Source organism: Balaenoptera borealis (genome assembly GCF_965194805.1).
Source record: "Balaenoptera borealis genome assembly, chromosome: 12".
Classification (NCBI taxonomy): domain Eukaryota; kingdom Metazoa; phylum Chordata; class Mammalia; order Artiodactyla; family Balaenopteridae; genus Balaenoptera; species Balaenoptera borealis.
In genome coordinates, this window is record NC_138869.1 from 9,320,165 (window position 1) to 9,336,539 (window position 16,375).

At 50.0% G+C, this 16,375-nt stretch overlaps 1 protein-coding gene across 1 annotated transcript in view; it reads right to left on the reverse strand.

Moving 5' to 3' along the window:
* Window positions 1-342: 342 nt before the first annotated feature.
* The window catches only part of SYN2 (synapsin II), a 160,546-nt gene continuing 144,513 nt past the window's right edge, over window positions 343-16,375 (reverse strand). Inside the window, exons 11-13 of the mRNA XM_082347928.1 lie at window positions 7,884-7,944; window positions 3,810-4,059; window positions 343-1,248 (exon numbers count right to left, since the gene is read on the reverse strand). Of these exons, the coding sequence (XP_082204054.1) occupies window positions 1,113-1,248; window positions 3,810-4,059; window positions 7,884-7,944 (447 nt within the window). The 3' untranslated portion in view covers window positions 343-1,112. The remainder of the gene's footprint in view (window positions 1,249-3,809; window positions 4,060-7,883; window positions 7,945-16,375) is intronic.

A 16,375-nucleotide genomic window follows, 5' to 3' on the forward strand; every position in this document is an offset into this window, starting at 1 on the left:
GTGGGTTTTAGGTTAGGAGACTGATGGGCCAGACAAGTATCTCCAACTGGGCCACTACAGAAGCAAGGATGCTATGCTTATTCGAAAGGCTCCACGTTCAGTACAACTGGTAGAACTGCTGAGTTACCAGGGCGGTGTCAGGAAGCGCAGCCTGGGGGGCATCTACAGGACAGCCGTATTCTCAACCACTTGCAAAGACAGTCACACACACACCAACACAAACAGCTTCACCCTCCTGGGTTTTTCCCTTCCCTATACTCACGCGCACACACACACGCATGCCTCACGTACACTCTCTCAGTCAAAAGGGTGGCCTAGGGGAGACCTCATGGCTGAATCAAATGCTGGTTAATGCTGCTGCTTTTATTACACCAAAGGTCTTAACATTTATTTGGAGAGGAACACAAAACTTGGCATACTGGCATGCATTCTCTACAGCACAGTTTCGGAGGAGCTCAAGATCACTGCGCCCCACACAGGAGAACGGCGCCGGAGGTGGCAGGGGGACTGTAGGTCCTTGATCTCTCCGGTCAGCAGACTACAGGTGCTTCACTACCACAGCAACTGAGGAATCGTCTGTGCTGGGCAGGTGTGTTTTCAACAGCTAAACAGGTGTGGCAAGGGATCCAGGTGTGGGTGAGTCCCTAACACTTAGAGCCGAGAGTTATTTTGGGGTAAGTATATTCTCCCCAAACAGGTAGCACTGACTACAGGGGGGCATGCTTAGCACTGCATCTGAGCTCGGTTAAGCAACCAGGTGTCCTCAGTGAAGGGAATCCTGGTTTCAAAGAAAGAATAAGACATGATGGCACTATCACAATAAGGCCACTAAAGTCACAGCGAACGAGGATCTCAGAGGAAGCTCTCACGACTACAGGAAAGCAGCTCTATCCTCTCTGACATCAGGTGCCCCTCACTGGGTAGGCGGCTGCTCTGAGACCTTCACCTGGTCCTTTCTGAGCTGCACCACATCACTGAGCACAACAAAGCAGAGGAGGGGGCCACACACGTCAAGGTCATGGGACATCACCACCAAGTGTGGCTGACTGTTGTTGGCAAACGCCTTGGATGCCTTTCCCGGTTGGGCCGGGTGCCCCTGTGTGTCTGGAGAGCTAATCTGAAAAGAGGCTGGCAAAGGACTTCCTCAAGCTCCGGATGGTCTCTGCCTTGGCTTCATCCTCACTGGCTGAAGACCGGAAGAAGGAGGACTCAGAGAAGCTGAAGGCATTTGTCAGGGACTGCGACTTGCTTGAAGATAAAAACCAGAGAGAACGTGAGAGGGTGGTGTTCCCAGTGAGGCAGGGAAGGACGGTGACACGAGGATACACGACCGGAACGCCCACTCCCACCCCAGGGAGACTGGGTGACAGAGGAGAAAGCCAGCGTGGGGCATGCTAGCGGCCCCTGGGAGGTCCCTGTGCTCTTTTCTTCACCTGCAGTGCTGCTCAAACAGGAAAGGATGGAGGCAGCGTGGGAGAGAGGGAGAAGGGGGAAAGAGAGAAGAGAAGGAAGGAGAAGGGAAAGAGGAAGAAGGGGTGGCTCAAGGCTCTTTCTTTTACTTAATGCGAAAGGGCCCACAGGCTAAATTTCAGAGCCCCAACTTGGTGAGAACTAATCCAGGAATCTCACACCCTTCCCCTTGGATGAAATGTAGCAACCAGGGGCCGGTGGACTCTTGTGCTCTCTTTCTCATCAACTGTCCAGTAGTGGAGCCAGCATCGGAAGACCTGGGTCAAAGTCTTGGTCCCGCCTCTCACTCACTCTTGACCTTAGGAAGCCATGTGCCTCTCTGAGACTCGGTTTCTTGTTTCGTTTCTTAATTGTGTTATGTAGATGTCTGGTAAAATGATCTCTAGGCCTTTTCAGCTCTTTCTTTTTTGCTTTTTTCTCTGATTCCAAAAGAGCCTTTTGTCTTGGCACGAACTCTAACAACTCTATTTACCATCCTTACAATGGGCGTAATCGCCCTGGCAGCCTTCCTCAGAGGAGCCTAATGTGAGGTCTGTGAGTTTCAGGGTGTCCAGGGGCAACAGAGATACACATCAGGCCTACACAAGGTTACTGGGTAGTTTTCTAATGAAAAACCCCAAACTGCACACATTTTAGGGACCAATTTTTCCCTTGAGACACTAGTGAGTCAGAGAGAAAAACCATGAAGGCAAGAAGGTGGAGGGGAGGCCAGGCCCAACACTGCAGGAGAGGACACGTGGTCTGGCGTCTCCATGGCCGTCTTCTCTCCTTCTTGACTTCTGCTTGTCTCCTTCCTGCTGGTTCCTGGCTCCAGAACTCCTCTCCTGGTATCTCAGCTCTCCCAGCCCTCCCCTGAACTTGGACACAGCCCCAGAAACTCCCTTCTGCATGGGCATGAGCCTGTCTCTTCTCCCGCAGTGGCTGAACAGGTGCCCTGCCTTTCACTGGGCCTGGGATGAGCCCCAACATGCTGGCCTCTGGGAGTGGGGACTCCTCGGCATGCACAGGCCGAGGGCACAGGTACAAGCCTCCCGCTTGTCATCAGAGGCTGGCTCGATTCAACAGCTTCAGCCCAAAGGCAGTGACAGCCCACAGATCTGTCCTCAGACTGGGGCCAGAGTTGGCTCAAGAGAAGGTAGGCGAGATTAAAAAGTCAGCTGAAGAAAACGACTGGGTTGAGGGGAGGTTGTGAGGCAGGCGAGACATGAAATGTACCCTTGGCCAGAGCTGCGGAGCAAGGCCGGGGGACGGCCCTCCCATCATACAGGACTGGAAGACCCAGAGAAGGTGGTCATCCGGACCACCCGAGCCCTCATCCCGGCTCTGCCGCTAACTAGCAGAAGGGCTTTGACAAAATCAGATCTCTCTCAGCAGCGTTTTCTCATCTGTGCAGTGACTAGAGATGATCTCTGAGTGGCTCATTTGAGCCCCAAACTCCACAGCTCCCTGTTCTCTGTCCCTGAGAGTTTCATCTCTTTACTGAGATGCACTCACGGAACGCTTCCAATCCCCCAGGCTGCAGCTGTCCGTGCTGACAGTCATGACAGAGGTCTGTGGTTGGGGACCTTGAAGAGAGCCGTCTCTGGTTCTGGGGGAGGGTGGAGCTGAGCACCCAGGTGCTGTCCCTACCAAGTGCAGCTATACTGTTTCCTAGGGGCCCTCAGTTCTGCCCTCTGAAGCAGGATAGTGTGACAGGGGTCTCTAGGGTTACTGTTGGGAATGAGGGAACCCAGGAGGATGGAGTTCCTCAGGGTCTCTATATGGGCCTCTGCTCTGATGACCACACCAGAACCCAACCTCCTTCTGACAAAGTTGAAGGTAGAAAGTTGAAATGGATGTAACTACTTCCCCCTTTTCCTTCTGGGCAGACTTGCTGATTGGCACACCCTAAACTGTGAGTCAGAGGCAGAAAAGAGAATTAAATTTTTTTTTTTTTTTTTTTAAGAAAGAGAAAGACACATATACACACAGAGAAAAGGAATGGAAAAAAGAGTGGGAGAGAGGATTAAAAAAAAAAAAAACAACGCAAACCCTAAGCTCGTACAAGAATGGGAGGGGGGTAGTAACTGCCTTACTGCCACTCCCCAGGAAGAAAGGGGAGGGTTTGAGCTTCTAGCTAGACCTTAAGACTTTCACTTCCCTCTTTCTTGCCCTCCCCAATCAACCCAACCATGCCCCCCACAAAAAAACCCACCAAAACCCAAACCCCCAAAAAACCCCACAAAAATATCTTTAGGAGGAGGTCTGATTGAAGGTGCTTCCTAGCAGCTCTGGAGCCCAAGGCCTGAGAGGAGGGGCAGGAAGAGGGGAGGGGAAGGCGCTGCTGAGTCGTCTCTTACTTGAGCTGTGGGTGAGGCTGGGGCTTCTGTGGTGGAGCAGCCGGGGGTGGCTGGACCTCTGCCAGGGAGCTGCTGCTGGAGGGTGCATCTCCGTGGGTGGTGGGGCCGCCCGGCCGCTGAGGAGCCGAGAAGGAGGAAGAGGAGGAGGAGGAGGAAGAAGAGGAAGGTGGCAGTGATGGTCCAGGGGGGAGCCGGCGTGGACGCAGCACCTTGCCTGGGGGTTGCATTCCTTGGGGTTGCCCAGGGCCCCCTAGGTTCAGTACAAGAAAAACTTCATAATTTAACCATATCAGAGGGTTTCCTTATTAGAATCTACGTCTCAAAGGGTGTGGTTATTTAATTACCAAAGGATAAGCTCTATGGCAAGAAGCCACCCGAGGCTCTGAAGGGCTCCAGAGCGGGTCCCTGGCTACCCTCAGACATTGCCACTACGAGCTCCTCCTCAGACTCACAGCGACTCAGTCACAACAGAGGGCAGAGCACGGGGGAGAAACCATGGGATGAGCGGCCCCCATCAGAGGTGAGCTCTCTTACGGAAGGCCCCCAGACCACAGGGACCACCCCTCTCCCCCAGAGGTTCCTCAGGTACAGGCCAACCTGGCCCACGGTGTACTAGGAGGTCTCAAGTTCCACACGGCAGACACGGTACAGGGCACTGGAAAGAGCCCTGGTCTGGGGGTCAGAAAACCCAAGACATAGTCTATCAGCAACTCCCTGAGCAAGTCAGCAAACTTCTCTGGACCTCGGTGTTTACAACCATAAAACTGTTAAAAATTAAGACCTAGTCTTAGTTATCTTTCAAGATAGTAGTGTTTCAAAGATGACAATGGACAAGAAAGTTCTTCAAAAAGTATTCTGTGCCTCATGATCATCGATGATCACTGACTTACATTGTTTTTTTGGAGTTGGCCTTAGTCTGTCCCGCTCCACGCCTGCATGTCTGATTGCCGTACCCCCAGCAGGGCTTCCTTTCAGCATTAACTCATGCCCATGACTAGGACCTTTCATGTCCAGTTGCCTCTTAGTACCATCCTCAGGGGCTCCAGTCCCTCCCAGGTGTATGTGGTGAAATCCTCCAGAAATCCAAGTCCCATTCTCTCCCTGGAGATGTTGTGAGCACCATTTGGCAAAGAAGAGGCCCCCCCAAAAGGACCAGGATCCCCTTCTCCCAGCATGAGACAGAAAACCATCTGGTGACCTGGAGATCTCATTTCTCAGTCTCAATCCCAGAATCCACGTTCACGTGCCCACTGGGAGGCGTGGGCTTACAGAAACGCCAGGACACCTGTACCCTCTGGAGAGGCAGAACTGTATGTCTATACCATAGTACATCCATGATTGTAAGCCAGTTTCCCCTCTACACGGCGTGGACTCCACTTTATCATCAATGACCAATTAATACCAGGGTGAGTTACACATAAATAAGGAAATAAGTAAATTAATGGAATTTTGCATGTTGAAGAAGTTCTAAGTTCAAATCAGATAACTAGTGAAGATGATAGATTAGCAGAGCATTTCATATTAACCAGTTTTTGCCTTTTCCAAAGTTTGACATCATTTGTATCTGCATTTTCTTGTAAAGTACTGCAGGTTGATAGCTCAGCTTCTTGTACCAGAAACCTGAGTGCTTTCCCAACTGTACAGAGATGCTTGAATAGCCAGAAACTTTACAACTTAACACTGAAGACAGATATAACTTTTCCTTTATTGCACATTAAGCTGTACAAGAGTCACAAAAGAGAGGTACTTCAATCACACTTCCAGCATTGGCTGAGGTTCTCCCAGCTGGATTGGTACAAAAAAAGGCGACAACATCAGAAAAGAAATGGGTACAAAACACCTGAACGGCAATCCTATACTGTGACACGGATGCCCCAGGCCACAGAGTTGTCCTTAGCATGCTGCCTGAGGGCAGAGGACAGTCAGGGTGTGCTGTCTGCTTGTGTTTGGCACTGGGAGGGAGCCCTAGTCCCTTTCTCCCTCACCTGACAGACCGTGGCTGACACCACCCTGGAGCCTGACTAAATTCAAACGGCAACTTCGTATTTGTGGCTCACAAATGTCACATGAAAAGCACCTGAATGTTCACACTGATCACATGCAAAGAAGCAACACCACCGTCAGCTCACTGCTTGGACAAAAATAAATTAAAAAAATAAAATGTATTCCTCCATTCTGGGAAATGTTTCTTTATTCCTTTCTATCATTTCATCAGATTGGGAGGTATTTAAGGACCTGATTCTTATGCAACCCACCTGGAAGTGCTTAACTGCATATATATGTATATATTTACAACAGACCGACTACCATCGGCATCTACATCGTCTAAGGGAGGAATCGCGGACAAGAACATTCACACTCAGTGCATTTCCCTGTAGCTCAGAATTTGCCAGCAATCAAGACAGAAACCAGGGCACGTGCCCCTTGACACAGAAATCATGTAACACACCACTAACACCAGTTATTCCTCAAACCTGGCAATCCACAGAGGTGACATGTCAGTACAGAAGTGAGAGGGAATGCAAAAGTAGAGCTAGAAGCACTTCTTCTAAAAGGCAAACTGCTGGCGTGAACTCCCACAGCCCATGGTGCTAGAGGAGGCCACTTGGTGCCCGATCCTGGCCTGGCCAGGACACGGCAAGATGAGGCACTGACCCGAGGCCTGGTCTGGTAACTGCCTCATCCCTGCCCAGGAGCTGCATGTCGGAGGAAAGAGGACAAACGGGTGAGGGCTCTTTAAGAGCCACCGCTGTGGAACCACAGCCCCAAACACACAAGCTAAAATCTGAGACAGTCCCTCTCAGGAAAGATAAAGCTCTTCATTCTCTGGACTCTGGAGGGCTTTTGGAACAGCTGACAACTAAAGCAGGTGCCCACCTCAGAGTTCTGGAGGCAGTGTACCCACTCGAGGGAAACGGGACAGTTTCGATTCGCTCCCGTGTCGTGATGCCTCAGGAGAGGCCAAGAGAAGAATGGTTGAATCCTTCCCAGACTTTCAGTAGCTCCCTGCATTCTATGTCCCAAGTTGCTAAAGAATCATCTCTGTATACAGTAAGCTTTGGGGAAAACGAAGCAGCCTCAGTTCCACAGAAGCGCACAGATGGCCAATGCAGAAACGGCAAAGTAGAAACAACTTAGAGGGACTAAGATGAACACAGGGAAAGTACTCACAAGTTCACTTTGATATTGCACATCAGCGGCCCCATTTTTTTTTTTTTTTTGTCTAATCTCATAGCTAATTAGTTAATAATAAAACGAAGGGTACACTGGAATGTCAAATACAGAACACATTCCTGGAAATAGCTTATTCTTTATATTTCATGTCATCACTAAAAACACAAGAGCTCTACAGGCACGGCCAGCCTATTCACATAAACTCAAATGCACCAAATTTTAGCAAATGGAGAAAAAGATGGATGCCTTCAGATTCAACGGATGAAGCTACGGAAATCAGACCTCGAAAATCTCTTAAACTTCTATCTATTTACCCTAGTCATGCAGAAAGGAAGCAAAAAGCACAGTTCATTGAAGATCCCAAGCACACTCATGGAGGTAAGCAGGGGGTGGGGGGCGGTTTATCTGAGTCTGGGGGGAGAAGGAGGGGAGTTGGGTTTTATTTTTGTGGTCTTTGTTTCTCCCCTGTCCACCCCCCCCAGTCCTATTTCACCCCACATTATGTAATTAAAATATACTATCAAACCACCCAGAAGCTAGTCACACTGAACTTGGGAGAGGCACAATTCTTTTGTACACTGTTGACAAACAGCCCTGGAGTCACAAGGTATACAGAGAAACATAAGTGAGCGTTACAAGCACGAACAGGAACAGGTAAACAACCAGACAGAGGCGCTGACACTGCATAGGAAAAACACAGTCCAGTCAGCCTTGAAAAAACGCAGAAATGGCACCAATGGGAGGGTCTGTTGCTCCCCTCCCCGCTTTCCTTTCTTTCCTTGTTTGTTTTTGGCTTAAAATTTCTGCTTTGAAAAATTAACTACCAATCGCTTTAAGAAGCTTGGACTTGTTTTGGCCCTACTGCAATGCCATTACAGTCGAGAATATACTGTAAACAACCTTGGGGGGCTGGCCGCTGAGGTGGGGTCTTGCTCGAGTCCGGATCCTTAAGTGTTCCACTCTGGAAGACAAAAATGCAAAAGAGATAAAAACAAAACTCCAAGCAGATTCCAAAGAGAAACCCTGTGGCTCTGTGGCATGGCTGCAGAGGGATCCGGTGGGATCCAGCAGGATCTGGCCCAGGGGTTTCTGCTGTTCCGGAAACGCCTTAAAGGGATTCTCAGCCTCTGGGTCATTGCCGGGGCCGAAGTGTACGCAGTCTGGGGCTCAGAGCCACTCTGACAGGAGTGTCTGACACCTCCTTACCCTCTTTTCATTTCACTCCCTTGTAGACACTCTTTCTAGAAGCTTTGAGACTTCCAACAGCATCTGGTTTCTTCTCTGGGGGCTGCCCAAGGTCCAGCTCCCCTGGTACTCACAGGCCCAGCTTCCTGAGGAAGGATCAACACCTAACTCCCGAGAGAGTGGCTGGAGTGCCAGCGGGGGCTGCACCAGGTGACTAGCCTAGACTTGGCTCACTTCTCCTGTGGAGTTAACCCTGGGGTGGGATCAGCTCTGGGGCTGACTCAGGGGTCAGAGCCACTCTTTGGGCTGGGCTGGAACTCCCACAGGGAGGGACTTGAAGGAGGGGGCAGTCTTTTGTTTCCCAGGACCCTCCTTAAGCAGAGGGAAGGAGTAAGATGTTAATGTTTGTAAAAGTGCTCAAGGCCAAGCTGTTTTTCCCTCTCAAACAGCATAATTGCATTTTACCCAACAACATGGCTCTACTCCCAGGCTTCCTCTCCTCCCAGCTGTGATTCTGATTATGCCCCGACAGGATCAAAGATGCACGTGACTTCAGTTTGTCTAACATTTGTACCAAAGGCAGTGAGCATTTGGAGCTTGAATTTGGCAAGGGGGAAACGCTCTATGAAGCCTGGGGGCTGCCGAGTGTGCAGATGGTGATGTCAAAGAGGGAGATTCGGAGGCAAGGCTGTGAGAGGCTCAGCGTGTCTTCAGCACACCCCACTTCCTCTTTCACTGCTCCTCTCCCTTGTGACAGGCCCCCCAGCCCTACTCCCACATTAAAACTGTTCCCCATTCCCATGGGCCTCCGATCTGGCCTTCAGGCCCTTTTTCAGCTCCACTACCGGGAGAGCAGAAGTGCTACCCTCTCCAGTATTATGGTCTGTTAATGACAGCACTGCCTAAAATTGTTCTACCAAGAGGATTTCAGATAGGAGGAGGCAGGGGGCCTTTGAAATGTCCTTGGTGCCACTGCATCAGAGGGTGCCCATTCCGTCTACAATCCCGACCTCTCACAGATCACAGCAAGAACACCCACACTTCCTTTCCTTTCTTCCAAGGACTTTCATGGGATCCACGAGGTGGGTCTGAACCCCAGCAATGAAACACTCACACCCAATAAGCCAGCTAGAGCCCACACCATCCAGTCAGCAATCAAGACCCATCAGTTTTTCCTTCTTGGCATCTAAGATTCGCCACCTCTTCTTGACCAGCTCTGGTCAGGCCTGTATCATTTCCTGTTTAGACTACTAGAATAGTCTCTCAAATCTTTAGTCTCTTCTCCAATCGATGTTCTGGATACCTATTATCCTCTGAAACCCCTTCTCTAACTGTATCAGTTTACTGCTCTAAATAATTTATAGCTAACACTATATAGTGCTGGGTAACATGATGGACAACTTTATGCAGTATTTCCCTTAAACCTCACAACAGCTCTACGGGGTATCAACATCCCTAATTTTTAGATAAGGAAACTGAGGGCCAACTAAGCAGGTAATTTGCCCAGGGTCATACAGAGGCAACTGGCATGTGAGCCCAGGCAGTTTGACCTTCTCTTCCCATTGCCCACTGGATGACGTCCACATTCTTCAGGCTGACACCAGAAACTTGCTTCAGCATGGCTGGACTGGCCCTTCTAGCCTCTCCCCCTCATGTTCTAAACTTACCTGACCCTTTACTGTTTATTCTCTAGTCTAGGCCACTCCAATGTTTATGCTAAGTACCCTCCAGAAATACCTTTTCTCCTTTTCTACCAATCCAACCCAACATATCCTGGAGGTCTAAGTCAAATTCTACCTCATCCATGAAATCTCTCCTCTAATTGCCCCTTTCAATTCTGATCTCCTCTCTGAAATCCTATAATAGCACTTAATAGACTGTCTCGTTTTCCTGAAGACTCCAGATGATGCTTCTAGGGCGGCTGCCAGATCCTTGAGGGCATGCGCTGTGAGTCTTCATCTTCTCATGAATTCCTAACAATTACAGTGCCCATTTTTTTCCAAAGAAAAGTTGGGATATATGGTCTGATATGGTAACTATTTATTAAAAAGGTAAAAATACTTAAAATTGGGAGTATTTTGGAAAAATTTAAGACTATCGCCATTTTACCAATGTCATCAAGCACAGGACTGAGCACATAAGAGGTCTTTAATAAATGCTTATTAGATAAATGACCGTGCAACAACAGTGAAGTCCAAAACGGAGTAGAGTATAAATAAGTCTTTTATGAGAAAAACGTTGTTAAACCATAGATGTTAAACCACACTGTATCTGATATCGACTCTGATTAGCAGCTCTGAAAATGCTCAGGTTAGCGATTTAAACATGAGGCCTGCTACATGTGCCTGCATATTAGGTGCAGAAGGGAAAGTCAAAACAAGTCTCGAAGAAGCAGAAATTGTTTCCTTTTCTTACATCAAGCCTGAGTAATCCAGTCATGGTAGGGATACTTCAGTTCCAAGAGTTCTTTCCCATTGTGAGCTCTTCTTTCTCTTGGCCTGGCTGCCAACTGGAAGAGAAGTCTGCAGGATGGTGTTTGGTAATGGGCGCACAGGATACCAGGGCTGCCTTTTTACCCAAGCTGGGTGTCAACCCCACCCAACACACACACACACACACACACACACACACACACACACACACTGCTGTTGGGTCTCCAATAGTAAGTCTTTAAGATTGGGCAGCAGAGTGACTGAGGAATTTGGGCTTTGGGGTTAGGAAGACGGTGGGTTAAATCTAAATCTCCCACTTACTAGCTTTGTGACATCGGGCAAGTCATTTTCCCCCCTGTACCTGCCTTTCTTCAAATGGTTTCAATGATATAAAGTGAGGTTGCCTATTTATCTACCTACCTACCTGCCTACCTATCTATCGAGACATCTATTGAGATATCTATAAGTACCCGTTCCTGGCAGGTGCTACAAAAGATACGACAGATGATGGTAATGGTGATGCTGACGGGGCCTTTTCCTCTGAAGCTTTGTTGCTTCTTAGGTGTCACTCTCATAATGGAATAACCCCTTATACAGTTTGTGGAGCCACTAGGGGCACTTGCCAGTCCCCTCCCCCAGGGCCTCACCTTGTACCACTGACAGCTGCCAATGATTCACCTCAGACATTGATCAAGAGCAGCTTAAGATGCTCTCCTCCCAGAGAACTGTTATTTTCAGAGACGGTTATGGAAGACCATAGGGCACAAGGGCAGAAGAAGGGCCAGTGGGCAAAAGCTCCAAAAGGTAGACTTTCACTTACAGGAAGAACTTCCTATAGTAAAAACAGTGGGAGAGGCTGTCTTGGGAGATGCCTATGCTCGTGCAGGGGCTAGAGAATTGCCTGACAAAGATACAGTAGGGAATGTACCTTTATTGAATATGAGATAGATTAGATGAACACTACAGTTTATCTTCCAACTCTGAGAACCTATGAGTCCAGGGAAAACTTTAAAAATCCCACAGATTAAGCGCTGATGGGGAAACTCACAGCATGAGCTGATAGGGGTAGTCATACCATGAAGCCTGGTCCTGGCTCTCCTCAGCCTCAGAAATACACAAACGAGACACCCAAGGATGAACCGAGCCCAAAAGTTCCCTTCCAAAAGCTTCATGGGGAGAGCTCCCAGAAACTTCCTTTGCACTGGAGCCTGGGAATGTGCCTTGGCCACCCTTGTCTGGCGCCTAGGGAGCTTCTCCTGCTCCCGCCCCCTGGAGCTTGTGGACTGAAGACTTCCCAGGGGTTATGGGAGCCAGGAGAGTCCCCCAGGACTGTCCCTTGCCAGGCTGAGACTCTCTGGCCCTGCCTACAAGCCTTCTGTCTGCTGGGGCTGGGGGCCTATTCCCTATGGGGTTTGGCTACCATGGAATCTGTCTCCAGTCACCAAGAGCCGCCTGGGATGTCGCATTCCACAGAAGTCTGGCCACTCTGGCGTCACTGCCAAAGTCTGGCCTGTAGCCAGCCCACAGCAGGAACTCAGGGCCACACTGAGCTGCAGCATTTCCCTCAGGAAGCTGAGTTGACTCAAACAGGTAAGAATGTGAGGTCCAATGCTTGTGCCCAGCTGCACACAAAAAAGGAGAATAAATGGCCTTAGAGCGGCATAAGGAAAACCCCCAAACAACCCTGGGCTTAGAGAAAGACGACAGGCTCAGAGGGTGTCAGCTTGTAATGCTGCTGCCAAAAATGTGATGCAGCTGGAGGTGCATCAGTGTCCCAGCGAGGGGAGGTCACAGGTCCGCTGCTCTTGTGGCTGAGAAGCCTCACAAGAGAGCACTGCGATCATCAGTGCTGGGTACCTTTTTTAAGGTGGACACCAGTGGAATAAAACGGGTACATGGAGCGGAGAGGATGGTGAAAAGTGTGAAATGGCATCTTTCCTCATGGGACTTTGGGCAAGTTACTTAATCTCTGAGTCTCAGTTTCCCAAATGAGCCAAGTCTAAGGATTAAATGCGGTAACTGGGGAAGCCTCCAGGATTGAATAGAAGATCAAAGTTAGTCAAATGTAAATCTGATCAAGGTCAAGGGCTGGTGTGGGTAGTAGTGAGCCTCCTGGCATTAGTGTTCAAGCAGGGCCTGGACAAACTGTCAGAGATGCTGTGGATGGGCTCGTGCAGTCGCAGGCAGGCGACTTCTACAGGCTCTTCTGGCTCTGGGCTTCCATTAAGTCCTTCCTACATTTTTCGGTTCTTTAGGTGTCTGAGGTATGAGACAAGCCCTCCTTAGCTGTGGAGTCTGGAGCCCAGCAAGAACCCCCGGAGGTGTCCTGCAGGCACAGGCTTTCAGGAGAGTGTGCTGGGGCTCCCCATCCAAGCCGACTGGGCTCGGGTCCCGCTGTGCTGAGGCCACTGGCCTTAGTGACCAGGGAAGCCAGGGAGAGGGGAGCAGGAGAGAGCTGGTGAAGCACGGGTGCCTCCAGGTTGGGAGGTTCAGCGCGGGGCTGTATGAGGAGGAGGGCGAGGGTTCCCCCCCACGCAGCACAAGGGCCAGCTCTCTCCATTCTTACCATCCGTATGCTCTGGTGGAGCATCAAAAGGGCACAGTGCAGGTTGCTGCAGAGCGTTCTTGGAACTGGGGACCAGAAGATCCAGCTTTCCTGCGTATAAGCTGTGTGACCTTGGACAAATCATTGACATTCTCTTTGCTGATATGTAAAACAGAGTCAGAAATACCAGCTCAAACCGTCTCACGTAAAGGTTGTGAGGCTCAAAATAATGGCTGTGCTTTGTAAGTCATAAAGTGCCAGGTAAAGTAATGATATGAGCATCATTACTATTATTTGAATAATAATAAATATCAATCCAAAGGAATGACGCTTTAATGGTAGGATTTCATGCATCAGTGGAGAAGATATTGTTGGGTGGTTTCCTGTCACCTGGTGCACAGTAGTTTAGGGTGGGCGGGGTAGGGTGTGGACTCTGGGCTAAGCTATGCCATGCCCTCTGTATATCACTGACTTGTTCCAGCGAGGTCCCTGAAGATGCAGAAAAGTCACTTCAAAAGCAGTAAATGTCAGCTCTTGAGCTGACTGGAAAGGAAATCACGGGTCTGGGCGAGAAACCAAGTCCATGGTTGAGAGTTTGCGGGGTTTTGCCAAAGACACCTTTAATTTGCCATCCTGTGGCTTTCAGCAGACAAGCTGGGAAAGAGGAGCTCCTATCTGAGGTCCCAGCAGGCTGGAAAGCTGAGGAAGGAAAGACATTGACTCAACTCTTGAGAGTTGCTGGCCTGAGTCCAGCTGCCCCACCATGGAGGAAAGCCTGTGCTTGCTCAGCATATCTGAGACAGGAAATTGAGAAAGGGTCTCAGGGTCTGGCCCCAGGAAAGAGGCCAGGCCAAGCGCCTCGCCGGACACGCCACAGAGCTATTCTGATCAGCTCCCCAGGCCCCACTCCCCCGGTCCAGGACCCCAGGGGGAATGAGGCAGCGGGAAGGAATGTGGTCGGGAGGCTGTAGGTTCAGCCAGAGCAAAGGGGACAGTATGTTTTCAGGCACCTTGGGACCTTTCTGGGATCACTCCTGCAGTCCCCAGTGCCCAACTGCCTTCTTCTGAAAGGGTATAAAAGGCACCCAAGGATGAGCTCCTCCTCCTTTTGTGAGGGGAATTGCTGCTCCAAGGGCAGAGCTCATCGGATTGGAGCCCTCCCATAATCAGTGATTTCCTAACGACACAAGAAATGTCCTGTGGGGCGGTCCATGAGACCTGTGGGGACCCAGAGGGCCAGGTCACCCGAGGTCAGAATGTCAGCTACAAGTGATTAAAGATGTCCCTTAAAAGTTATGACAGCCCCAAAATAGTCAGTTTCCCTGAATAGTCTGTTAAGGGACCTGGTCACTACTGACTTTATCTGAACCTGCCTCAAATCTCACATTTTCAGCTTATACTCACAGGGGAACAAATTCCCTAACGCAGTCCAGCTGTGGGAAGCAGGAAGGCCTTTCTTTGAAATTTACTTCTTCTAAACTGAATGAAGCCCTCTTATAGTCCCGTGTTTGGGATCTGAGTTGTGCTTCCTCCTTAACTGCATGGCCCTTTAGACTCCATTGAAACCCCTTCTCAATCTTGGTCTCCTTGTACTCAAGAGACTTCATCTTTATGAGCCCTCTGTAGCTAGAAAGACCTGGCTGGAAAGGTTTTTGAGTATCTCTTTAGACCAGAGAGCCAGTGAAAAAGGACTTGCATAATGCCCCGGCAGAGGCCAGAGGTTATCAGGCCTCAGTCCTTCAATTCGGAACACTCATCACTGCCTTTCCCAGTTCTGTGGCTAGCACACGGCCTGGATCACAGCATCTTAGATCTGGAAGGAGATTTTTAAAAGTTGCCTGTTCCAACAGCCCTAGCCCCCAGCCCAGCCTTTCACAATGTGCCTGACAAGTGGCTTGGAAATCAGCAGTGACGTGGCAGCCACATACTGCTTTCCCGAGCAGCCATTTCCTCTCTTAGCATCAGAGACTTTGCTCACGTCTTCCAGTAGGTTTGCCTTTGGCACCAGTTCTGCCCCATGACAGCTGTTGGAGAGCTGAAGATACTGAGTCATGGGCTCCTTGAGACTACTGCTGCTTCACGGCAGTCCCTTTAACTTTTACTCATAGAACAGATCTGCCAAATGCCCCAACCTCTAGGTCTCTCTCCTCCGAGCACCGTCCAGTTAGAGTTCGTCCTTGTTGTGCTGTGACCCTCAGACTGGAAGCAACATGGGAGGTGTGCTCTGATCCGCTCAAGATCGGGGAGGAGCCTCATCTTCCTCCTGGACACAGTATGTGTATTAATGTCTCCAAAGGCTGAATCTTAGAATCACTCCTCATGGGTCTAACCCATAGCCAAAGAGAAAGCCCATGGTGTCCGAAATCCCTTCATTAGCAATTCAGCCCTTTGGCTCTGGAAGATTTTACAGGAAAATAAAAAGGGAACCATGTAATGGGAAATGAAAACAGACTAGCCACATGAAGAGCCCTAGGACACCACCTCTGCAGGCATGACCTGAAAGCTCTGTCCACCTGCAGTTCTCTCCCTGGTTCCCGGGAGTCTCAGGAGTAGCACCTCTCCAGAGCCCCAGGATGTAAGGCCCAGCTCAGATTCCAGACGACAGAGCCAGGATCAGTGAGTGTGATGGAGAGGGGAGAGCAGGCCTACAGGGAGGAGGTTCTGTAGGTAAATAGCCTAGAGGCTTTGGCCACCACTGGCCACCAGGTGTCACTGCCACCTTGAGAACAGTATCCTAAGGCACTCCAGAGTAGAGGGTCCTTTGCCGTGGCCAACTCTCAGGGCAGCCCTAAAGCCGGCAGGCCAGCCAGGCTGAGGCCAAGCTGTCATCAGCCAGATAAGGCTTTGCCACTCACCCCCTCCCTGCTCTCAGAGACTTAGCGCCTCTTACACCCTCAGAACTGGGCACAGCAGGTGGCCTGGGCCCAGCCCCATAACTTTGCTCTCTGTTTTCTATAATCAAGCCACTTTGGTCTAGGCGGTTGGCTGACAACAAGGTAAGGGAGGCCCTCTGCTCACCTCCCCTGTCCCTAACCTCCTTTAGGCTCTCTTTTAGAGTCAAAGAAATGAAAGCTTTAATGGGGGAGCTGTAGGCAAGGATAGAGAGGGAGAAAGAGAGAAAGGTAGACAAATGTCTAGTCATAAGTCTGTCCTGGTCTTGACCTAGAATACTGGGCAAGAAGCAGCATCTAGGGCTTGTGACTCAGGCCAGAAGCTCTCGCAGCCTGAGC